The following is a 19,773-nucleotide window of genomic DNA, read 5'->3' as shown; positions in this document are numbered from 1 at the left end:
TTCAACCAGCAATTTTACTCAACTACAGTTATTTCATATTTACATCTTTAGTTACAAATTATGTTTTGCATGTGTAGATCATTATAAAAAATAACAAACTAACAAATCCTGATCTATTATTATGGATTATCTAATTTTTAGTATACACCGTGGCTAAAATCAGCTCCATATTTACCACCCTCTGTTTATTTCTGTTTTCACATTAAAGCTTGTTTATCCCATCTGGACTAGACTTGTACACCTATGTTATCAACAATATTACAATCAGATGTAATAGTACACAAACACTGCAGTAAAAGTGCAGGTACGAATATTTACAACAAGCAGAATTACCATTCGAATTCTTTACTCAAGTTGAAGTAGGGAATATCGCAAACTGTTTTGAACTCTGTACCACATGTCCCATAATTCGCAGCTGTTTCCTCAACCAATCACAATGCACGTACAATGTCATGTGACAGACCAGTACAGTTCATGTGGTGGCTGCTTAGCTATTTTGGCAGGACTTAGCTGTCTGGATGACAGAGGATAGTCAAGAAAACGATTTATTCAGATGCGTAGATATGTAGGCAGGTTTGCTTTTGTACTGCACGATTCGTCGGGGTTTTCCACATCGCTTTAGATTTGCTCGACACAGGTAGGTTTGTGCTAAATTGCGAAGTTTATGTTGGGCTATGTTCGCCAGATGGTCCTTACTTTTACCCTGTAGGCTAACGTTTAATGGGCCGCGCCAGATGTAAACAAAATACAGCCAGTTCGGTTTTTTTTTTCGTTTAATCTTGCAGGATCACTTTCCAAGGGTTTTTAACTTGGAAGGCTAATGCGAAAGAAACTGGCGGAATTCATATTTGACAGCTGCCTCGTTGCAAACAAGTCAGCCAATGTGCAAAAGACTGTGTATTCATGCTCACAGCACTTGTTTAGTAATTGGACAGTAGTATCCAACGCCGCTCGCAAGATCCGGTTTATTACAGTTCCAAAGCTGTGGGCGGCAATCGTGTGATATCCACAAACAGTCGTCGTCGGCAGTATATGACTGTGTAATTTTACTGCTGACTTTATTTTTAGAGAATTTAAAGGACATTTGTGAAGCTGTAGAAATGAGAGATTTCAGTCTAACGTGGCCTCAGTGTGACTCCTTTAAAATGTTGGTAAGTCACAGTGTTTGTTACAATGTAACGAATGAGTTGCGCCATCAGCAACAGGAACTTGTCTTAAATAGGAGCCTCATTGTCCAAGTAGTAAATCATTCCACTGTCACCACTCTGCACATGAGGTAATTCTAACAGACACCCCACAGAAACACAGCAAGCATGCTGATAGTATTATCTCTGATTTAAACCATGAAGTAAATCAGTCACCACAGTAAGAATGAGTTGCATGTTAGCAGACCCCTGGCTGCAATGATTACCTTGATTAAAATGCAAAAAGCAAGTTGTGCTTCACTGCCTAGAGAGAGCTAGACTCTGTGTTGATCCAGTGCTGGTTTACATCATACTGAGTGAGTTTTTGTGTGTATTGGAGAAGCAAAAATTGTAATAATCTGTATTTAATTATATGTATTTACTTATTTTTATCAAATAGCAAAGCAGTGATGCGAGTTTGTTGTCTGTTTTAATAACCAAATGTTTTTTCTTGTGTGCTGTTGCATAACCACACAAACAAGGAAGTGGGCACTGCTGCTACTACTACTACTACATAGTGGCAGTATTTGTAGTTCTAATATAGTTATTGTATTTTTAGATTTGGGGGGCTTTTTATTTCTTTATTTGACAGCAGCCCCCTCTAAAATAATCTAATTAAAATATTTTAACACCACGCCTCACTATCCTGTTCAGTGGGATTGTGTTACAGTAGAATGCACATTAAGGCATATGCTAAAACCTATTAGTTAAGTGCGAATAAAATACAATGTAGCAATCAATTGCCTTTGTCTTTCCTTTTTGTCCCATTTCAGTATTTTCTCATCCCCTAACTGTGACTTCTCAGATCCTGTGACAGCTGTGAAATCCCTGTGACATCAGCCATTATGTCCATGTTCAGCACAGGCATCCTTGTCCTGACAGCTCCTCTCCACACCCTCCCACTGCGCATTGCTCCAGTGCTCAGCTCAGCCTCTCAGCTGGTAGAGCGTACTCTGTACGTGCATCTTCATCCTGGGCTGAACCTGGGAAGTGGCACCCAGCCTCGGCCAGTTTTTATTCCGCCGGTAGTGGAACTGTCTACGCTCATTACACGCCTTTACAGCAATGCAGCGAATGTATGCGGGCACCTGGATGTTCGTGTTTTGCTGACCAATGTAGGCACTCATTTGGCTCCCAGCAGCGAGAACACTATCCCAAACTGCCCATTTCCTACACCACTGCATCTGTCTCACTCCCCTGAAGTGGTGCTTACAGACTTTCCTTTGCAGGACCCAGGTCAGTCCCATCAGGTTAGTCAGTGTCTGCAGAAGTACACAGGCTACTGTTATGTCTGTAGCCCCAAACTGCATTCAGTGCTGCTCCACCCACAGCTACCAATACTGGAGGGGAAAGAGGAAGCGATAATGGAGTTTGAAGAAAAGGTACACCTAGAACCCCTGGAGACTTACAGTGATGTTGTGGTAGGGGGCACATTTGATCGCCTCCATGGGGCCCACAAAACGCTACTCAATATCTCATCCCTGCTAGCCAACAGAAGATTTCTTATTGGTTTGTGTGACCAAGCAATGCTGAAAAGTGAGTCATTTTCACAATTTATTTTTAATGTTTCTGAGGCTTATGTTTTATGGTTAAAACACTGATCGGAAGGCAGTGCCCACCCTGACATCCTCTTCCTCCCGGCTTTAGAAAAAGCGCTGAAGGACCTGATCGAGCCCTATTCTCTGCGGGTTCAGAGACTACGGGAGTTCCTGCAAGACACCAAACCCTCCCTGCTGGTGGAGATAGTGCCTCTTGACGACCCCTTTGGAGTGTCTGTGGTTGACCCTCTGCTGCAGTGCATTGTGGTTAGCGAGGAGACCAGAAAAGGAGGCGAAGCAGTTAACAAGAAACGCATTGAGAATGTAAGTTAGGACGTTATTGTTTAAGCTTCACTTATAAGCAATGCGGACAGTTCAATGCATGTAAAATGTTGTTGTTTTGTAAAGAAAACACAGATAATGGTTCTAGCGCACATTTGAATCCCCCCCCCCCCCATTAGGTTGGGCCACATTAGGTAGCTCCAGGTTTGACAGACAGATTCTGTATTTGATGTTTGTGTCGTTTGCTTGCTAAACCAGGGTCTTTCAGCTCTTGTTCTTCATGAGATCCAGCTGCTCAAGGACGCACACCACACAGAGACAGAAGAGGAGAAGATCAGTTCATCCAGTTTACGCTCTCGCCTGCTGGGAACCTTGCTTGCCCCACCTAAAGTAGGTCCTGTAAAGTAGGTCATGTCTGGGCCATAAAGGCCTTATAGTATTTAATAAATGTTTGATCTGGTCTGTAGGAATTCAATGTTTAAGAATGTTAAAGTCTATCCAGTCTATTTCTTACATGCTGACAGCTGTCAGTTTCAGGATAAAGGTCAGTTTGTACATTTGGTGATTTTTATTGACAAGTTCTCCAGTGGTTTTTGGTTGGTTTGATTGGCTGCAGAAACTTCTGCATGATGACTTCCTTGCTTGCAGCCAGAAGTATTTTAAAAAGGTGTTCAGTTAATTTCTGGTTAAACAAATTATAAAACCTTGGTACAGCCTCTAGCCATGCAGCATTGTCATATTGTGCTTTAAAGTAGAGGCCAGAAGTGCTGATCAGATTATTCTTAAATATAAATTGTATTTGTTGATTTCATGTTTAGTGCTATGTGTTGGTTTGTCATTCCATCATTTTTATCCATGTCTCATGCTCTTGTGTGTCCTATTCCTTGTGTGCTAGGACACATCCCATCTCCCTCCCCTTCCATATGTGATTGGTCTAACAGGAGGCAGCGGCAGTGGAAAGAGTTCCATTGCCAGGCAGCTGGAGGATTTGGGTGCCATTCGGATTGACTGTGACAAGCTGGGCCATGAAGTCTATCAACCAGGCACCACAGCTTATCACAGAGTGGTGGAAGAATTTGGGTCAGGTGGGAAAGTGCTTGTTGAAGATGTGCTATCTGTGCCTTTGCACTTTTTATTTTAATATTTAAACACTTTAATGATTGACTTAATGAGCACAGTATATATAAGTAAAGGTTAGAGCGATGGTGCCTCAGACACTATGGATTTGAGTTGATAAAAGTTGACGTTTTGACTTTGGCTTTCAAGTTATTCACTGACAGAATAACAGAGCACTGTAGCATAAGGTCAAAATGGGAGAGGACATCAGTCTTCTTAAAATCCACTGTTATTAAGTATTGATTTTTAGATTTTCTCAAGCAATAGTGGTCCCTTACTTACTTTAAGTATTGATTTTTTATTTTTTTTTACATTTTAATATAACATCAATAATCCAGTTTTGATTAAACATTGGTTGCTGCATTTTGACATTGTTCAGAAGTTACGAAAATAGCCCCCCTGATGATTTATGGTTCAAAATAGATCTACAGAATGTACTTTACACCAAGTCTTACAATAGCTTGTGAATGTTTTTGTGTCCTTTGTAGATATTCTGAATGAAGACAAAACCATCAACAGACGTGCATTAGGAACAAAGGTTTTTGGTAACCAGGTAATATAACTGGTTAAAATATTTCAGAACATTAAAGGCTCACAAATGTCAAACTAACATGTATCAGCAATTCACCAAACATGCTGTTTTACTGGTAGGAACGGTTAAAAGCCCTAACAAACATTGTATGGCCAGAGATTGCACTTCTGGTGAAGAATATAATCTGCCAAGCCAGAGATAAAGGTATTGTATGAGTTTTATTAAACTCAGTAGTTCAGAACTGTAGAGTTTGTTGGTAAACATGATGCCTGGATCTCTGTGTAAAAATATTCTCTTTTGTTTGTAAGTAAATTTATGTTTATGTTCATTAACAAGATTTTTTTTTTCACCATTCTAAAAATGTAGGTATATGCAAAGAAATTTTTTTTAAGTATTTCAATTATACATGTCCTTTATGGTCCTGCTGTGTGTTCATACCATCCTGTGCTGTTTGCAGGTAAACAGGTTTGTGTGGTGGATGCAGCAGTTCTCCTGGAGGCAGGCTGGACAGACATGGTCCACGAGGTCTGGGTCACCATCATCCCAGAGGAGGAGGTTAATATATTTCTATATAAAGTGCTCATGGCTTGATGGACTGTGTGAACAATGTAACAGAATAGAGGCGATTGACTGCCTTGTGAGATACTTTCTAATTCATTACTTCTGAAAATTGAATCCGTAGTAAGACAGTTTGATGATGTTTGTCATAGATATGGTGAAGAAAAGCACTTTCAGTATATAACAGTGAAATTAGTTTCTTCACATGTATTGCCGAAGTTAAAGCACTTCTGCTGGGTGTCCCCATGCTTTGTTGCCTGCTGTATGGTACTCTGTTTTTGGTCGTTACCACTGGGGGGAACCAGAGTTAGACACTTTATCCCACAGCTACCAATGTGTGTGTGTAACTCTCATCTTGTTTCCCCCCTTCTGTCAGGCTGTCTTGAGGATAACAGAGCGAGATGGTGTGACCACAGAAGATGCCCTGCGCCGGCTGCAGAGCCAGTGGTCCAACGCTAAGCAAATAGAACACGCCAACGTGGTGCTTAGCACATTGTGGGAGCCAGAGGTCACTCGGAAACAGGTCAGACCTAATATTAGTAAAGCATTCACATACGGTATCTGAATTAAATGAAATAGTTGTTTTTTATAAAGCAGAAATCAGTAGTTTTGTGATAATGATTCCAATGTCTGTTAATTTAAAGGTACTAAAAGCCTGGAATCTTCTCCAGAGGAGAATCCAAACAAGTCCAGAGGGGCAGTAGGAAGATATAGCTCCCAACATCATCTTAGCTGAGACCTGTGTCCTGGGAAATGTGCATACAAACCGCTCGAGGACATGCTGCCTTAGAAGGAAGAAAGAAGTGAGAATGGCCACTGTGGGGCAACATGCAAATTCACTTCTTTGACCAAAACTCAGTGCCTGATTATCTTTCCATGTTTTAAAAGCATAGCTTTCTTTTAAATATGTTTAATTTGAAAAATGGATCGAGAATGAAAAAGCAAAACTTGCAACTTGCAAACTGTAATTCCATTACAGGATTAATAATGTCATCCTTTGAATTGTAGGCCTGTTTTTATCAGAAGGTTTTTTTATGGCATACCTTAAAATTGATACTGTTTAAATAAATAATATAAAACACATAGCAGTTCCAATTAATCAAAAACCAAACCTTTTTAGCAAAATCTAATATTTGAGCTACCATGTCAGTGAATGACACTACAACTCTGTTGTCTTTCTATGACTTCTTAGTGTATCTATTTTGAAAGTAGCTTAGAAAAGCAACCAATGATAAGACAGAAGATGCAGGTTGCACTTCCATTATCTTATGTGGAAATTTAATTATCAAACAAACTGGAAATGTTTGCAATAGATTAAAATGTCTTCTAATACTATCAGTGTAGCTGTCAAGTTAAATGAGGTTAAATACACAAGGGAAAGGAGAAGATTCACATTATGAAACTGAAATAATCAGTACTTCATAAAGGAAAACACTTAAAATGCATGTTGAGTGCTGGGTCATTTGGATCCGTTGGAAAAAAAGCCCTAAATGAATGCATTCATAAATCTGAATAGACGGTGTGAAATTGTCTGCGTGTTAAAAGTCTTTCCAAGATAATGAACAGATGCCTTCTATTTTTCACACGAGACACTTGTCCTTCATGGGCGCTGTACAGAAGCTCAAACACCTGAAAGGGCAAAAGAGCAGCAGCAGAGTGAATCCTTAAGTCATAGTGTTTCAGCCGTTGAGAAATTTCAAGTGTCTTTATTTTCATCTGTAAAACTCAGTGGAATGCTTTAAAAAGTGGCACAAAACATTAAAAGAAATGTTTTCAACTCTGGGTAAGCGCAGTTGTTTTTCATTCTATTTCATTTATAGGGTTTATATGAATCGATCACGTTTGTTTACAAGCAGCACGGTGGACCACCTCCCAGCTAGAGGGTCCCCCGGTTTGAATCTATCTGCTGGCTGTAGCCTTTCTGTGTGGAGTCTGCATGTTCTCCCTGTGCTTGCTTTGGTTGGTTTCATCCCACAGTCCAATGAATGAATGCATGTTAGCATAATTGGAGCCTCTAAGTGATGAATCTGAACATGACTATTTAGTAAGTTGGGATATGCTGAAGCCCCCCTGTGACCCTGAGCAGGATAAGAGGTTTGTTTTCATATGAGACAATTTTATGACAGGCTTGGTTTCAATGTAAAAATAAAAAAAATGAATGCATTTTAAACATTATTTTAAAAATTCATATTCAAAATTCTGCTTTTCATTATAATACAGCTATAATTCATTCATTTAAATGTGCAAACTATCACAATAACATGTCTCATTTCCTAAAGTAGTAGTAAAGTAGCATGATATCACCCGAACATATTGACAATGCATTTATAAACTTTGTGAGTGCACTAGTACCTGGTGACATGTGAAACAAGTAATTCTGGAGGGCTAAAGAGTGGACACACAACTTGCCTTCTAACTGTGTATACACAGACTTTTTGTGTGGTGCTGAAAAAAATGTTCACTCAAGTTCTGACAAGTCGAGGTTGAAAAAATCTGTTCAATCTATGAACCCCCTTCCACCCCCCCCCCCCCCCCCCCCCGCAAATGAAGGAACTTTTCATCCTTCTAAAGTGTCTCATGGTGCCTACTTTTCACCCCAGTTACAATATGTCTTTTCACATCTGCACTTTCAGTTTGGCAGAGCACATTGCTTCCCCCAGCTTGTTGCTGGCCCTGCACACATAAACCCCAGAGTCAAAAGCATGCAAATCAGCCACAGCCAGAGAACAGAGCCCATCTTCATATTGCTTCATAGTCACCCTGGAAGACTCTGACACCAGCTTCCCATTCTGAAGCCACTTCACCTCCGGCTGTGGGTAACCTAAGTTTAGGACAATATATTAGTGCAGAATAGTTACTGGACAATAAATAATGAAATATGACATATGGTAAAAGTAGCTGTTTCTGCAAACTACAGTAAGTATTCAACATTATATAAGCCCATGGTGCTTTTGGAATAGGAAGAAAAGGTATAACCTTTGCCTGTTTGTTGGCAGCAAAGATGTTCAAGTTAAAGTTATTGCAATTGTGCTAACTTTAACTTTGTTCTAACATTTTGGAAAATACGGTTGTTTGCGCTCTGCCAAGATCTAGATGAAAAGACTCATGCACACTCATCTCTGAGCACTAAAGATGAAGCTGCAGCTACAGCACTCTCCAAGTTCGGCGGAGGACACAGCTACCCTGGGCTTGTCCAAATGTAACAAAATCTGTCCACATGCTTAAAGTTGTGATATGTTTTGCTTTGCATAAACCAAAAGAGGTTTAATTATAGGTTTAATGTAGATTTTATGTTGGTCAGCAGATCTACTTGACTCTGGATAAGACTAATTGTTTTAAACAGGACAGTTGCAGGCTATAAAATGAAAGCAATGAGCTGAAAGATGCTCAAATGCTCCAGAGAGGATAGGAACTGAATAGTTTGAGTGAAAACAGTGTTTCATGTAGGGACAAACGGTTAGGTCTCATTCTACTGCAATCAAAGATGCAGATGGCTTTGTTTGTTTTTGTTGTTTTTCCTTCCCTTTGTGCACGGCCCATGTAGAATGTGGTGGGGCAATCAGTTATTGAAGTGCATCACAGTTCTGTCACTTTACCGTTGACAACGCATTTTAGTTGAGCAGTTGCTCCTTTGGGAAGAGTGGTGTCCTTCAGGGTCTGCTGGAAGTGAGGTTCACTCTGAAGCTGCTTATCCAGCGACTGGATGGCCTCCTCTGCCTCTAGGCTCCAGCCTGGCTCTGGATGAGAGGGAGGACGAGGAGGAGGGTGGTGATGAATGATGATGATGATTATGAGGGTGATGATGAATAAAATGGGAACAAAGTCTCACTGATCACAAAAGGCTAAACTTGAAGTGACAATGTGAAACTGTGAGTCATCTGCCATATGAATGTAGCTCTTCAAAGTAGAGTAGGAGGGCATTGTCTGTGTGGGTGTGTGTGTGTGTGTGTGTGTGTGTGTCTGTCTTACCCTCTAAGAAGCTGCCAGGAGATTCTGGCCTGTTGGAGAGGTTAGCCATCCGCTTTAGGGCCAAAACAGCCTTGCCAGTTTTCTAGAAGTTTATAGGACAAATAGCACTTGATGACAAACTACACTTACAACTGACAACTGATATAAAAGGCTGTTAGAATAAAACGCTCATAAGAAAGCTTTCTGATGCTGGTCTAACAGTGTCGTGGTAATTTTTTCTGAGGTGTTACCTTCCATTTGCGCTTGGCCAAAAAGCGTCTCATCTTGTTCTTTTTTAGGGACTTGGTAGCCCTGCGAGTCAGAGGGGTGAAAGAGGCCATCCAGGGATGAACAAGGGCCTGGGTTGATGACAACCTGCATCTACAGTGCAAGTAGACAGACAGGGAGAAGCAAAGGCTGTGAAATGCTGCCAGGGTTTTCCTGAGTTCATAGCCATGCAGCCATGTGTTATCCGCCCCTACTCATCCAATCCATATCTAAAGCTTGTCAAATGGTTTGGTAAGTTTCTTCGAATGGCAGGAAGTGTTACAAGAAATATATGTTGCTCATAATGATATTATCAGCTGAAGATGATCAATGCCCCTCAGTCAATTTTTAGGCTTTTGCAGCTGGTTCTTGTAAGAGTTGAAAAATCTTATTTTTTCTTAAAGTGGTATTTGATTACAAGGGGTTTGTGGGCACCGGGTGACCTGATCAAATACAGTAGGTATACACCGCAAAAATAATGTAAAAGAAGCTCAAACCAACCTGCGGTCTTTCTTCAGCAGGGAGCTTATAAAGTCTTTAGCTTGATCGGAGATGTCCTCAAAACTCTCCTCGTCAAATTCATAATGGGCAGCAGTCACAAGAGCTAAAGTCTCAGCATCACTGTTCCCCTGGAACGGAGATTCACCACTGAGCCTAGGACACAAAAGTGTCATGTTTGGTTACAACCAGCATATCCTCCACTTCGTGTCTTCACAAGCAAGATAAAAAAGTTTGTTTGCATTTACTGGTAAATGTTTGGTTGGAGCTACAGTATTCATGCACAAACTGCAGTAATAGGGCTAAGAATATAAAATGTAGTAATATCAAAACAGTACCAGCAGATGGGGCCACATCTGCATTTGTGGAGCCATTTAGGAAGATTTGTTTTTTATTTATCGTATTAGATTTGTGTAATTTGAGTAGGGCAAGTAGCAAATAGAGGCCTTGTTACCTTTAGCTACTTTAAAATGACTTAGCCATATTTATATAAAAAATATATTAGATATAAAAAATAAAGAATAAAGAGACCTTAAGTGCACACAAAATGCACACAACCATTTTTCTGTCTTAGATCCTATGAATAAGCTGCAATTGTTTAACTTACAGGATAAAGCAGATAACTCCAATGCTCCACATGTCAGTCTCAAGGCTCACAGGCTCGAAGTTGATCACCTCAGGGGCCACAAACTCCGGTGTGCCATGCATCACCATCAGAGCTTTACCCTTTTCTGAAGAACGGGACAAGTATTAAATTTTTAATAATTTAATAAGTATCACATAGATGTAGAAATACACCCCTTTCCAGTTATTTTTGGCACATAACAAATTGATCGATCCTGTACTGACTTTGCTCTACGGTCGGGATAAATAGGATTGATTTGTTTTTTTGAAATTGGCAAATTACTAAAATATATTTGTATCAATTAAACTCGATGCAGAATGTTTTAATATGTGGCCAGAAACCTTAATGTAATCATACAAACAATAGCAGGAAGTATTCGATTCTTTGAGGTGAATGCACAAGGCTGAACCAAGGTAGTGGCAACAGGTTTGGCTGCACAACACAATCAATTCCTAAGCTCTGTTTGTTTATACACAGTCCTTGTAAGGACTTATGGCATTTCCTGTCCTGCATTATTTACTAGAATGCACACTAAGCAGCCACGGCAAGATTTAAAGACGGAAAGTCTGGTTTTCCAGCGAATTCCCCTCTCAAAATAGCCCCATGAATTCAGTGAATTTTGCTTTATTTATTACCCTACAAGGAGACGAGTTTTAGGAGATGAGTCTGTTTCCTGCATGAAACTCACCCAGTTTACTGGCCAAGCCAAAGTCGATGATCTTGATTTGGGTCCCAGTGGTGTCCACACAGACGATGTTCTCAGGCTTAAGGTCCAGGTGCACAATGTTCTGCTTGTGGACGTACTGCATGCCCTCCAGGATCTGCTGCATGTAGCGGGCACAGGTGGGCTCTGTGTGCTCAAAGTTTTCATCAACAATGCGTTGAAAGAGCTCCCCGCCTGCAATGCTGGACGGACAAATGGTACTGTTCAGATCCACAAAAGTCATGTATCCATCAATATATATAACTTTTTCTATTTTGATCCCAGTGTGAAGTTGTTGCACGCAGCTGCTACATTTAAGGGACTACTACGAAGGGTCTCAACGGCTTACCCAATGATACTTTGACATGTGGCTAGAATGAACCAGGAATCGAACTACTGACCTTGAATTTTCAATTTGTGGACAACTAACACAGGCAGAAATTGTTTTTCTCAATACGTTTTCATATCTTTCCATGTGGATTGTTACGGTGTTCCTTTTTGTCATCCTAAATCTCCTGCCAACATCTCGGTTAATGACTGTCTTGTGCATATGTAACTTATTCTCAGGTTTCTCTTGCAAGACATTATAAACTTAGTATGATTTACTGACCAATAACAAACACTAACACTGTTTTTCTAGATCACCGTGAGTTTCCACTACACAGATACTTACTACTCCATGATCATGACTATCTCTGAGCGGGTGTCGTAGGCAGCTAGACACTGGACCAGTTTCCGGTGGTGAAGACATTTCATTAGTTCAATTTCTTTGCGAGCTGCTGCCTTATCCTTAGTGGTCCGGGCTTGATAGAACTTCCCCGCACACACCTGGCCTGTCTCTTTATGGGACAACCGGAACACTTTCCCAAACTTGCCACTGGTCAATTTTCAATACAAAAACAAATAAGGGACATTAAAAGTGTTTGTAAGTCAATTTTTAGTTCCATTTACTGTAGTATGATCTATGATCGGTGAGCTTAAAGTTGAATCATGGGATTTAAAAGAATCCGTACTTACACTCCCAGCTGCTCATGCACATTGTAGTGGTCCTTGACTTTGTGATCAGTGTCAATAGTCATTGTGACGTAAACCTCAGGATCTTCCTTTATTACCTCTTAAGACAGGAAACAGAAAGACATAAAGGAGGTGAATTCATGAAATACAACCCCATTCTGTCTCAAATTGTCATTTAAAAAATTTATGAGTGCAACCCATCGCTCACTTGCAGTCGCCATCTTGACACACTCAGACTCTTGGCTCGGTTCACTGATCCCTGCTGAGTTGTAGGCTCTGACACGGAAACGGTATTCCACCAGAGGCTCCAGGCCTGACTGGACTTGATAGGATGTGTTTTTACAATTGCTCGAAACCTCAGTCCAGCTCCCAGCCTTGCCCGCACCCTCTGGTCTCACTTCTACTACGTAACCCAATACAGCTGCGCCTCCATCGTAGCTGGGACCCATCCATGAGAGGACCAGAGACTGAGTGGACAGCTTGGAAACAACAGGCTGGGATGCTGGTGGATCAGGACGGTCTGATGAGAAATTCAAGAACACAATTATTTTATTTTTATAGACAAGACAACAAGATGCCCTGAGGCAGTTTTTCAATAGCATTCAGGGATTGTTTTATGTAATTTTATAGCATGTTCATTGGATGTTACTGCTGCATGAGCATTTATGCGTCAAAGAACTGTAGAGAAAAGATTCACCTATGACGCTGAGGGAGACTGTATGCTGGGCAGATCCTTTTTGGTTCCGTACAATCACAGTATAAGAACCTGTGTCAAGTGGACAGGCCTTAGAGATCTCCACACTACTCTGGGTCTCACTGCTCCTTACAGATATCCTCGACCCTGCTACTATAACCTTAAGAGACAGATGGGTCAGAGACCATGGGTTTCACAATCAGAATATGAACGCACTGATCAGTGGTTGAGAATGCAAAAATCTCACTTTGTCTTTGTTGTAAATCCAGCAGCTGGCCACAGGGAGACAACTGCTCCTGAACTTACAGCAAAGCTGGGCTTGGTGTCCCACTCGAACTTCCACCTGATCAGGTGGGTCAAGAAAATACACATGTCCTGGAGAGACGAGTTAAACGATCTTATTCACATAAAGTGCCCAAAACACAACAAAATGCATAAAGCTATATTTTACTTAATTCAGTATGTGTTGCCATCTACTTTTGCCTTTGTTTCAGTGTTGATGTCTCTGATTTCTGTGGAGTCTGAAGAAGTAGGCGAACTTAATGTGTGTGCTACAAAGGAGATGTAACAAACATCTAAACAGTATTGTTTGGGTGCAGCAGCTGCAACTCTAAGCAAAAAGCAGATTTTCTTAGCAACCAGAATTATTTGCCCAACTAAAATTGAGGAAATGTTTAAAGAAAGTTACAAAAAAATTGCTAATAAACACACGAACCACATTCCAGTGAGCTACTCTCAGCCTACTTCATTTCGTGGAAGAAATTTTAAAATGGTAATAGAAAAGGCAGAGAGAAGGGAGAGTTTACATAATAATTCAATTTACATAATATTTTTTTTTAAATGAAGCTTATCAGAAGAGAATAATCAACCTTTGTCCACCCCTTCTGTGTGTTGTTTTTTCTCTTTAGAAGCTGAGGGCAATCGAGGGTCTTCGCGTGATGCAGACTTGAAGGTGACCTCATGGTTCTCAAGTTTTGGGACTTCCTTTGTTGCTTTTTCTTTGGAAACAGAGTGAAAGGGGTTTACACAGATCCACATGGCTAATTCAGGAAAAGTTAAACTTTCTAATAAAACAACCTCTGCCCTACCCGTGATACGTAACACAGCAGCGCTTGACTGTTGTCCTGCCGAATTCTCAGCAATGCAGGTATACATCCCAGCATTTCCACGTGAACAGTGGCTCAGAACCAAACTGGCAACATCATTTCTGAAGGAAGTATTTTTTGAACGTACCCTTTCACCTAAAGAGCAAAAAATATTAAAATCCTTATAATTATAAGATATTGAGACTTAAACACATACACGAGAACCTTGCTTGACATATTCTAGCATAATTTCTTTCACCGTAATTGTATTCCCACATTATGGCCATCCGTCACTTACCATTGTGAAACCAGGAAATGCTCAGAGGCCGACTTCCTGTGATAACACCTTGAAAAGTAGCATCATTTCCCTCACACACTTTACAGTCCTGGAGTGGTTCTTTGAAGTGAGGCGCTGCCAGGTCCTGGACTTTTGTCTGTCTTGCATCTTAACAGAGAGGAGAAGTGAAGGACAATGAGCTTCATTTTAAAACATTCTTCATTGAATTGCAAAGGGTGCACACTGGTGTTTCCTCTGTAACTGACCACTCAGGAGGGTCCAGCTTAGTTAAAAGAAACATCTTTACCGAATTCTTCAAGCAGCATTTACTGTATGTTATGAAAAACACATTTTGCCTCCAGGCAAGTGCAAGTGCAGGGAGTTTGACATGGTGTCAAACATCAAACACACACAGACAGACGTCCCTCTCAAACGTGTGTGTGCATGCATCTGTGTGTGCATGTGTGTGTTTTAGAATTGGAATTTACAGCTTGAGGGGGGAGAGGGGGGGGGGTGACAATGGGTGGACAGCAGTGGATTCTGGAATGTCATCCGTGTGTGTTTGTGTTTGTATTTGTGTGTGTGTGTGTGAGTGTGTGATTTAGACCATGATAGCAATGACATTCTGCATAAGTCCTCCCTTTCTCACACAGCTTTAAGAAGCATTTCAGTGTAAGGATTGGGGGTTGAATCAGGTTTGGCTGAGATCTGGGTTAGACTTTCATTTGTTATGCTTAAGTTTAAGTTAAGGGGTCAGTGCTGTGTGCATTTTGGGAACAGATTGGTGGAGCATGTCACTCATAAAGAGCACAGTTTCCCAAGGACATATTTGACCGTTACACTATATCACAGCAACTAAAAAAAACACTTTTCACAGTTACACTGTTAGTCATAAAGCTGCACCCTATGCTCTATTTTGACAAGCAGTGAACAAGCCTCAAGGGAACCAACCTCCTCATCATGCAGCACATTGTACTAATCCTACTCCCCAGGTTTTGCAGAAAAGACCTTTTCAGAAAAAGTTTCAAGTGTTTACCTGTTGCAGACGACACTCCCAGCTTGTTTTTTCCCAGTGCCACGCTTTTAGTGGCATCCAAACCATTTTCCTTTTCTTTCCTCCATCCTTGAGGTTTCAGGGGAAACCGGAAAGTGGACACAAAGGTCGGTGGCTTCTTGTCGTCCTTGTTCATTCTAGAGTAGAAATGTTAATCGGACAATTGTTGTGTTTGACACACTCTTCAGTCAGGTACCCTCCGCCACTCTTGTTGTGGTTTGTTTTACTGGCTTTGTAATTATAGCGTGAAGCTCAAGGGTTGCATACTGGCCCGGCCTCTATTCAAACATCCTCTGAGATGATGACAGGAGGAGCCTCTGCTTTCAATCTTCCTCTGAAATCACTACCCCCTCTCAGCCCAAATGTGGACAGGAAATCGGCAGTTTCTTCAGCAGGCCAAAAATCGACACGCACATCCAGCCCACCACACTGGAAACAGAGTGAGAAACATCCATGTCACGAAGAGAAAAAATGAAGGCATGCAGAAACTGGAAATGTGTGGGAGAGAGAAAACAAGTTAAAGAGAAAGTGAGCAATCAGCTGTGCAAAAAGCCACCAAAGAATAAACAAAGGTTATTTACCTGTTGAGGGGCTTTAGAAAGATCACTTCTCTTTGCAGAATGGAATGACAGATTGACACTGTCAGCTTAATGTTCCCGTTTTACTTTCCTGTAAACACTCAACGATCTGTACGTTGAGCCACTCTGCCTGAGCAACCTCAGGAATCAAGACGAGCCAGTAGGACGGCTTTTTGTGAACATTTACAACATCAAAAAGAAAAGAAAATTGATGACATGATTCCTAACAACACTGAGATTCTGTAAGAGAAAGTATGACTGACCATGTGACAGGTCTGTATTAGCATAACTTCATTACAGTATGTAAAATATTTTTAAGACAGTGTTTTAAATGTTTAATACCATGTGTATTAGTTAGTTGTGGGGGTCACTCTGCGCTCTGACACTGTGTGTATGTTTGAAGCACTAACAAGCTTATACAGCTTAACATATAAATGTGGAACAAATGAAATAGCTGAACTTCTGTGGCTGATTAATTATGAAGTTAAACACCAAACACACTTGCAACACTTTAAACCCAATCATAGCCATTGCATAGCATTTTTTTCTAAAGGCAGTTTCTCAAATTAGAGGATGTGTTTGCTTAAGGGGGAACTTTTTATTCAGTGGATGCAAGACAGAATGTAAGGAAAGTCTTACAGGGACTGGTATGTGTAAGTAGAACCATATGGTGGTTTCATCTCAGTTAAACTACAAGCATGTCCCCTGGTGATAAAACTATGCTGATAAATGGGCCAGATACTGACCAAAGCTTAACTGTTTACTGATGGACAAACTCACGCCATCGACAAATGTGTCTTAACAAACACGCGCGCACACATTTCTTTTCACCGAATAAAGGGGACCAAGGTAGATTAGAGCACAGACTAAAAACAGTGAAACTAAGACTGTAAGTCAAACCTTAACTTTATGTCGTTTTAAGCTGGTCAATGCGAAATTTAAATATATCTATATCAGTATCTACAACAATTGTGTTCCTATTTATTCCTTTTTCTTGACTTTTTGAAGTCATTTGGTTTATTATCTCTGAATTAGTTTGCCACGACTTTTGGGCTAGTCTGGACCTGAATATAGAGGCAAGGCAGGCTGGAGTCCTAAAGTCTATTAACCGGAAATCACAGCTACAGAGCTGGACACAACGAGAAAAACAAGACATCAAGAACACAAGCAGCTGACCTGCAGGAAAACAATGTTAAATACATTTCGAAAGTAACAGAATCAGATAAGTTCAGCTTGAGGTATCAGGAGGAATTTGAACAGGTAACAGAGTCAGGTGACTACACCGCAGAAGAACATGACAGGCCAGCAAGACGTGTAGGAACTAAATAAACTTCATGAGTTGGTTGGTGTGTGTGTGTGTGTGTTGGGGGGATGGGGGTTAAGTGAAAACAAGTTTCTCTAAATCATGGATGTTTCATTATTGTGTCACACTTTTCCTCAGTAATGACTAAAAGTTGGTCCTGACTTCAGCATAACATTTCCATGTTGCGTTGCAGGAATCCCAAGAGACCCTCAAGCCCGAATGTCTTATTTGGGATATTGGACCATAACATTTGACTTAACAAAAAAATACAACAGGTTATGATTATTGCTAATCATCAGGGTTGTATTCACAAAGTTACTACACTGCTATTTACACTTTCAGAGTCTGATGCTTTTGCCATTTTTGTAATTCTGCCTTTGAATCTGAAGAGCAGCTTTTCCCTGTTTATTCTTTTTTTACTTTGGGCTGTTCCCCTTCAGGGGTCACCACAGCGAATCATGTGCCTCCTTCTAACCCTATCTACCACTATGGGCCAACCTATAAGGTCAAAATATAAAATTATATACTATGTGCCATAAGCTTTATTGCACTCTTTTGTACTTTATGTACTTTACAGTATTTCTATCAGAAAATAATGTTATTACTGTCTTAACTTTCCATACAACCTACATAGCTAATCATCCTCTTTCCTAGAAAATTATCCTTATCAGGCAGAAATCATGAACAGTTTTTACAACGTTATGTGGAATTTAAAACCAGAAAAGCATCAAGTGGGACGGACATTCTTCTCCCTGAGTGACATAGTATTCCTACTATGGTAACCCTATTATTTCCTGTTCCCATGAAGTCCTTTAAAGTCATGGAGCATGTTTTAATCATTTTGTGTCCTGTTCCCACAAACTCCTTCAGAATCCATTGCAGAAAGTGAAATATGCTTGTAGTTGATAGACAATCACTTAAAATTGTTATTAAAGTTAAAAAAAGCATTAGTGACCATGCAGAATATGATAAATCTAGATCAGTGAAGTCCACTCTAATAAACTCTAAAGTAGACTCAGCTTCAGTTTTTTTTTTCTTTCGGCTTATCCCGTGAGTTCAGGGTCGCCACAGCAGATCATTGTTGATTTGGCACAGTTTTTACAGATGCCCTTCCTGACGCAACCCTCCCCAATTTCTACCAGACTCGGACTGGCACTGCACAGCTGGGGAGTGGAATGGGCTGTTAGGGGTTCAGTTTGTTGCCCAGAGACACTTTGACATAAGCCACAAGTAGTAATTTAGAGCACTGTCATTTCATTCACACGTTTTAATAGTTTTGCTTACTTAAAATTGCCTGATCTGAAACAAAAGATGTTCTACGTTGTTAAATATATCTCGATGTAAATACTAGGAACAAAAAGCTGAAATTGTGAATTTTCATCTTCAAAGTCTTCAATGTTCAACAGACCTAAATGAATTGATGCTGGGGCTCCGATAGTCTTGGGTTGGGGGCTGTGCATGTGAAATCTGAAAGCACAGTTGTCCTTCACAGTCTGATCTGCTCTGGCTGGAGCACTAAGGAAACAGAAAACGGGGAGAAGAAAAACACAGAGGAAATGGAGGCAGAAGAAGACATGAATCCAAATGGATGTGAAGAACAGAAGAGCCTATGGCAGTGAGTCACAAGCGTCCCCAGTCTCACTCACTCTGAGGTGATGGAGAGTTTGTTGCCGCTGCCAGAGATCTCGGTCCTTATCCAGCCTTTTGGATCGAGTTGTTTTCCTCCAGCCACTTCAGATCCATATGGTGGTGGAGAAGCAGCTGGGAAGAGCTTGATCCTCAGAAGAATGGAAAAAGACCCTTGAGCAAGCTCCAGTAGTCAGACACAAAAGAGAACTGCACTTCTAGTGTCCTCTAAAAACAATCATTTGTGATGTGTTGACTTTTTTGTTTATTTATTTTGTTATGAAAGAAAAATAATGTCTGATTTGCTGACTGGGCTTCCAGCTCCATGATTCACTGATGCTATTAGACAGGCATCTGTAACCTTGTCATGGGGTCTGCTGCTGACATATGTCATTTGCTTGGCTCCAAACAGCGGAAACTATAAAGACATGAAGTTTCTTGCAGAATTTCAGCCTAAGACAAGGAGTTGTTGAGTGGAAAAATTAACCTCTGGTGTCTATTTCAGACCCATGGAGAGGGGTCTGACCTGCAGACTGTGACAGAAGATTTAATTGGCTGTTCAGAGCACCAACCATTTTCTGAACCTGGAATTATCTTTCATCTGTGTGGAAGTTACAAGGATGGATGGGGACATTTGTTCAGATAGAGCAGCTACTGCTGTTATTGCAGGCAGCACAGTGGTGGAGTGGTTAGTGCTGCCACCTCAGAGCTAGAAGGTGATCACATCCCTGGCCGTGTGGAGTTTGCATGTTGTTTGCATAAGTCCAAAGACCCTAATTGTCTGTGACTCTGTGAGTAAACTTATTGGTTCATGGGATATTAACTTATTTTAAGATGTTTTCATCCCTGGGACACCATCCATGGTCAATTTAGGAGCATTCCCACTAGGAT

At 40.7% G+C, this 19,773-nt stretch overlaps 2 protein-coding genes across 5 annotated transcripts; one reads left to right on the top strand and one right to left on the bottom strand.

Moving 5' to 3' along the window:
* Nucleotides 1-462: 462 nt before the first annotated feature.
* coasy (CoA synthase) lies at nucleotides 463-6,992 on the top strand. Of its 4 annotated transcripts, none has more exons than XM_067487312.1 (10): nucleotides 463-637; nucleotides 1,990-2,720; nucleotides 2,832-3,046; nucleotides 3,263-3,394; nucleotides 3,900-4,089; nucleotides 4,609-4,673; nucleotides 4,772-4,856; nucleotides 5,110-5,207; nucleotides 5,587-5,733; nucleotides 5,855-6,992. In XM_067487312.1, exons 2-10 carry the CDS (start codon nucleotides 2,030-2,032, stop codon nucleotides 5,912-5,914), a joined length of 1,683 nt encoding a protein of 560 aa, XP_067343413.1. In that variant the 5' UTR covers nucleotides 463-637; nucleotides 1,990-2,029; the 3' UTR covers nucleotides 5,915-6,992. The 4 variants fall into 4 exon arrangements, with proteins under 4 accessions (XP_067343413.1, XP_067343415.1, XP_067343417.1 ...); XM_067487314.1 differs by having other exon boundaries at nucleotides 1,958-2,720; XM_067487315.1 differs by lacking the exon at nucleotides 463-637 and adding an exon at nucleotides 662-1,501.
* On the bottom strand, nucleotides 6,901-16,129 carry LOC137105307 (myosin light chain kinase, smooth muscle-like). The gene is made up of 17 exons (XM_067487311.1): nucleotides 15,957-16,129; nucleotides 15,358-15,804; nucleotides 14,343-14,489; nucleotides 14,048-14,200; nucleotides 13,829-13,957; nucleotides 13,207-13,334; nucleotides 12,963-13,119; nucleotides 12,474-12,785; nucleotides 12,269-12,365; nucleotides 11,925-12,128; nucleotides 11,237-11,454; nucleotides 10,531-10,654; nucleotides 9,927-10,079; nucleotides 9,410-9,539; nucleotides 9,180-9,261; nucleotides 8,807-8,947; nucleotides 6,901-8,031 (listed from the first exon to the last, which is right to left on the bottom strand). The coding sequence occupies exons 2-17, from the start codon at nucleotides 15,509-15,511 to the stop codon at nucleotides 7,826-7,828; spliced, it is 2,535 nt and encodes an 844-aa protein (XP_067343412.1). The 5' UTR covers nucleotides 15,512-15,804; nucleotides 15,957-16,129; the 3' UTR covers nucleotides 6,901-7,825.
* Between the last annotated feature and the right edge of the window lie 3,644 nt (nucleotides 16,130-19,773).

The sequence above is a fragment of the Channa argus genome, chromosome 20 (assembly GCF_033026475.1).
Source record: "Channa argus isolate prfri chromosome 20, Channa argus male v1.0, whole genome shotgun sequence".
In the NCBI taxonomy this organism is placed as follows: domain Eukaryota; kingdom Metazoa; phylum Chordata; class Actinopteri; order Anabantiformes; family Channidae; genus Channa; species Channa argus.
This window is presented reverse-complemented; position numbering and strand designations above follow the sequence as displayed.

Bases quoted from the DNA above. Each gene is read 5' to 3' on its own strand.
- coasy (XM_067487312.1), top strand. From the start codon at position 2,030: ATGTCCATGTTCAGCACAGGCATCCTTGTCCTGACAGCTCCTCTCCAC. The intron at 2,721-2,831 runs GTGAGTCATTTT...TCCCGGCTTTAG, and splicing joins TGACCAAGCAATGCTGAAAA to AAAAAGCGCTGAAGGACCTG. The intron at 4,090-4,608 runs GTGGGAAAGTGC...TGTCCTTTGTAG, and splicing joins GGTGGAAGAATTTGGGTCAG to ATATTCTGAATGAAGACAAA.
- LOC137105307 (XM_067487311.1), bottom strand. From the start codon at position 15,511: ATGAACAAGGACGACAAGAAGCCACCGACCTTTGTGTCCACTTTCCGG. The intron at 14,201-14,342 runs GTAAGTGACGGA...TTTGCTCTTTAG, and splicing joins CATTTCCTGGTTTCACAATG to GTGAAAGGGTACGTTCAAAA. The intron at 9,262-9,409 runs GTAACACCTCAG...ATAAACTTCTAG, and splicing joins TGGCCAAGCGCAAATGGAAG to AAAACTGGCAAGGCTGTTTT.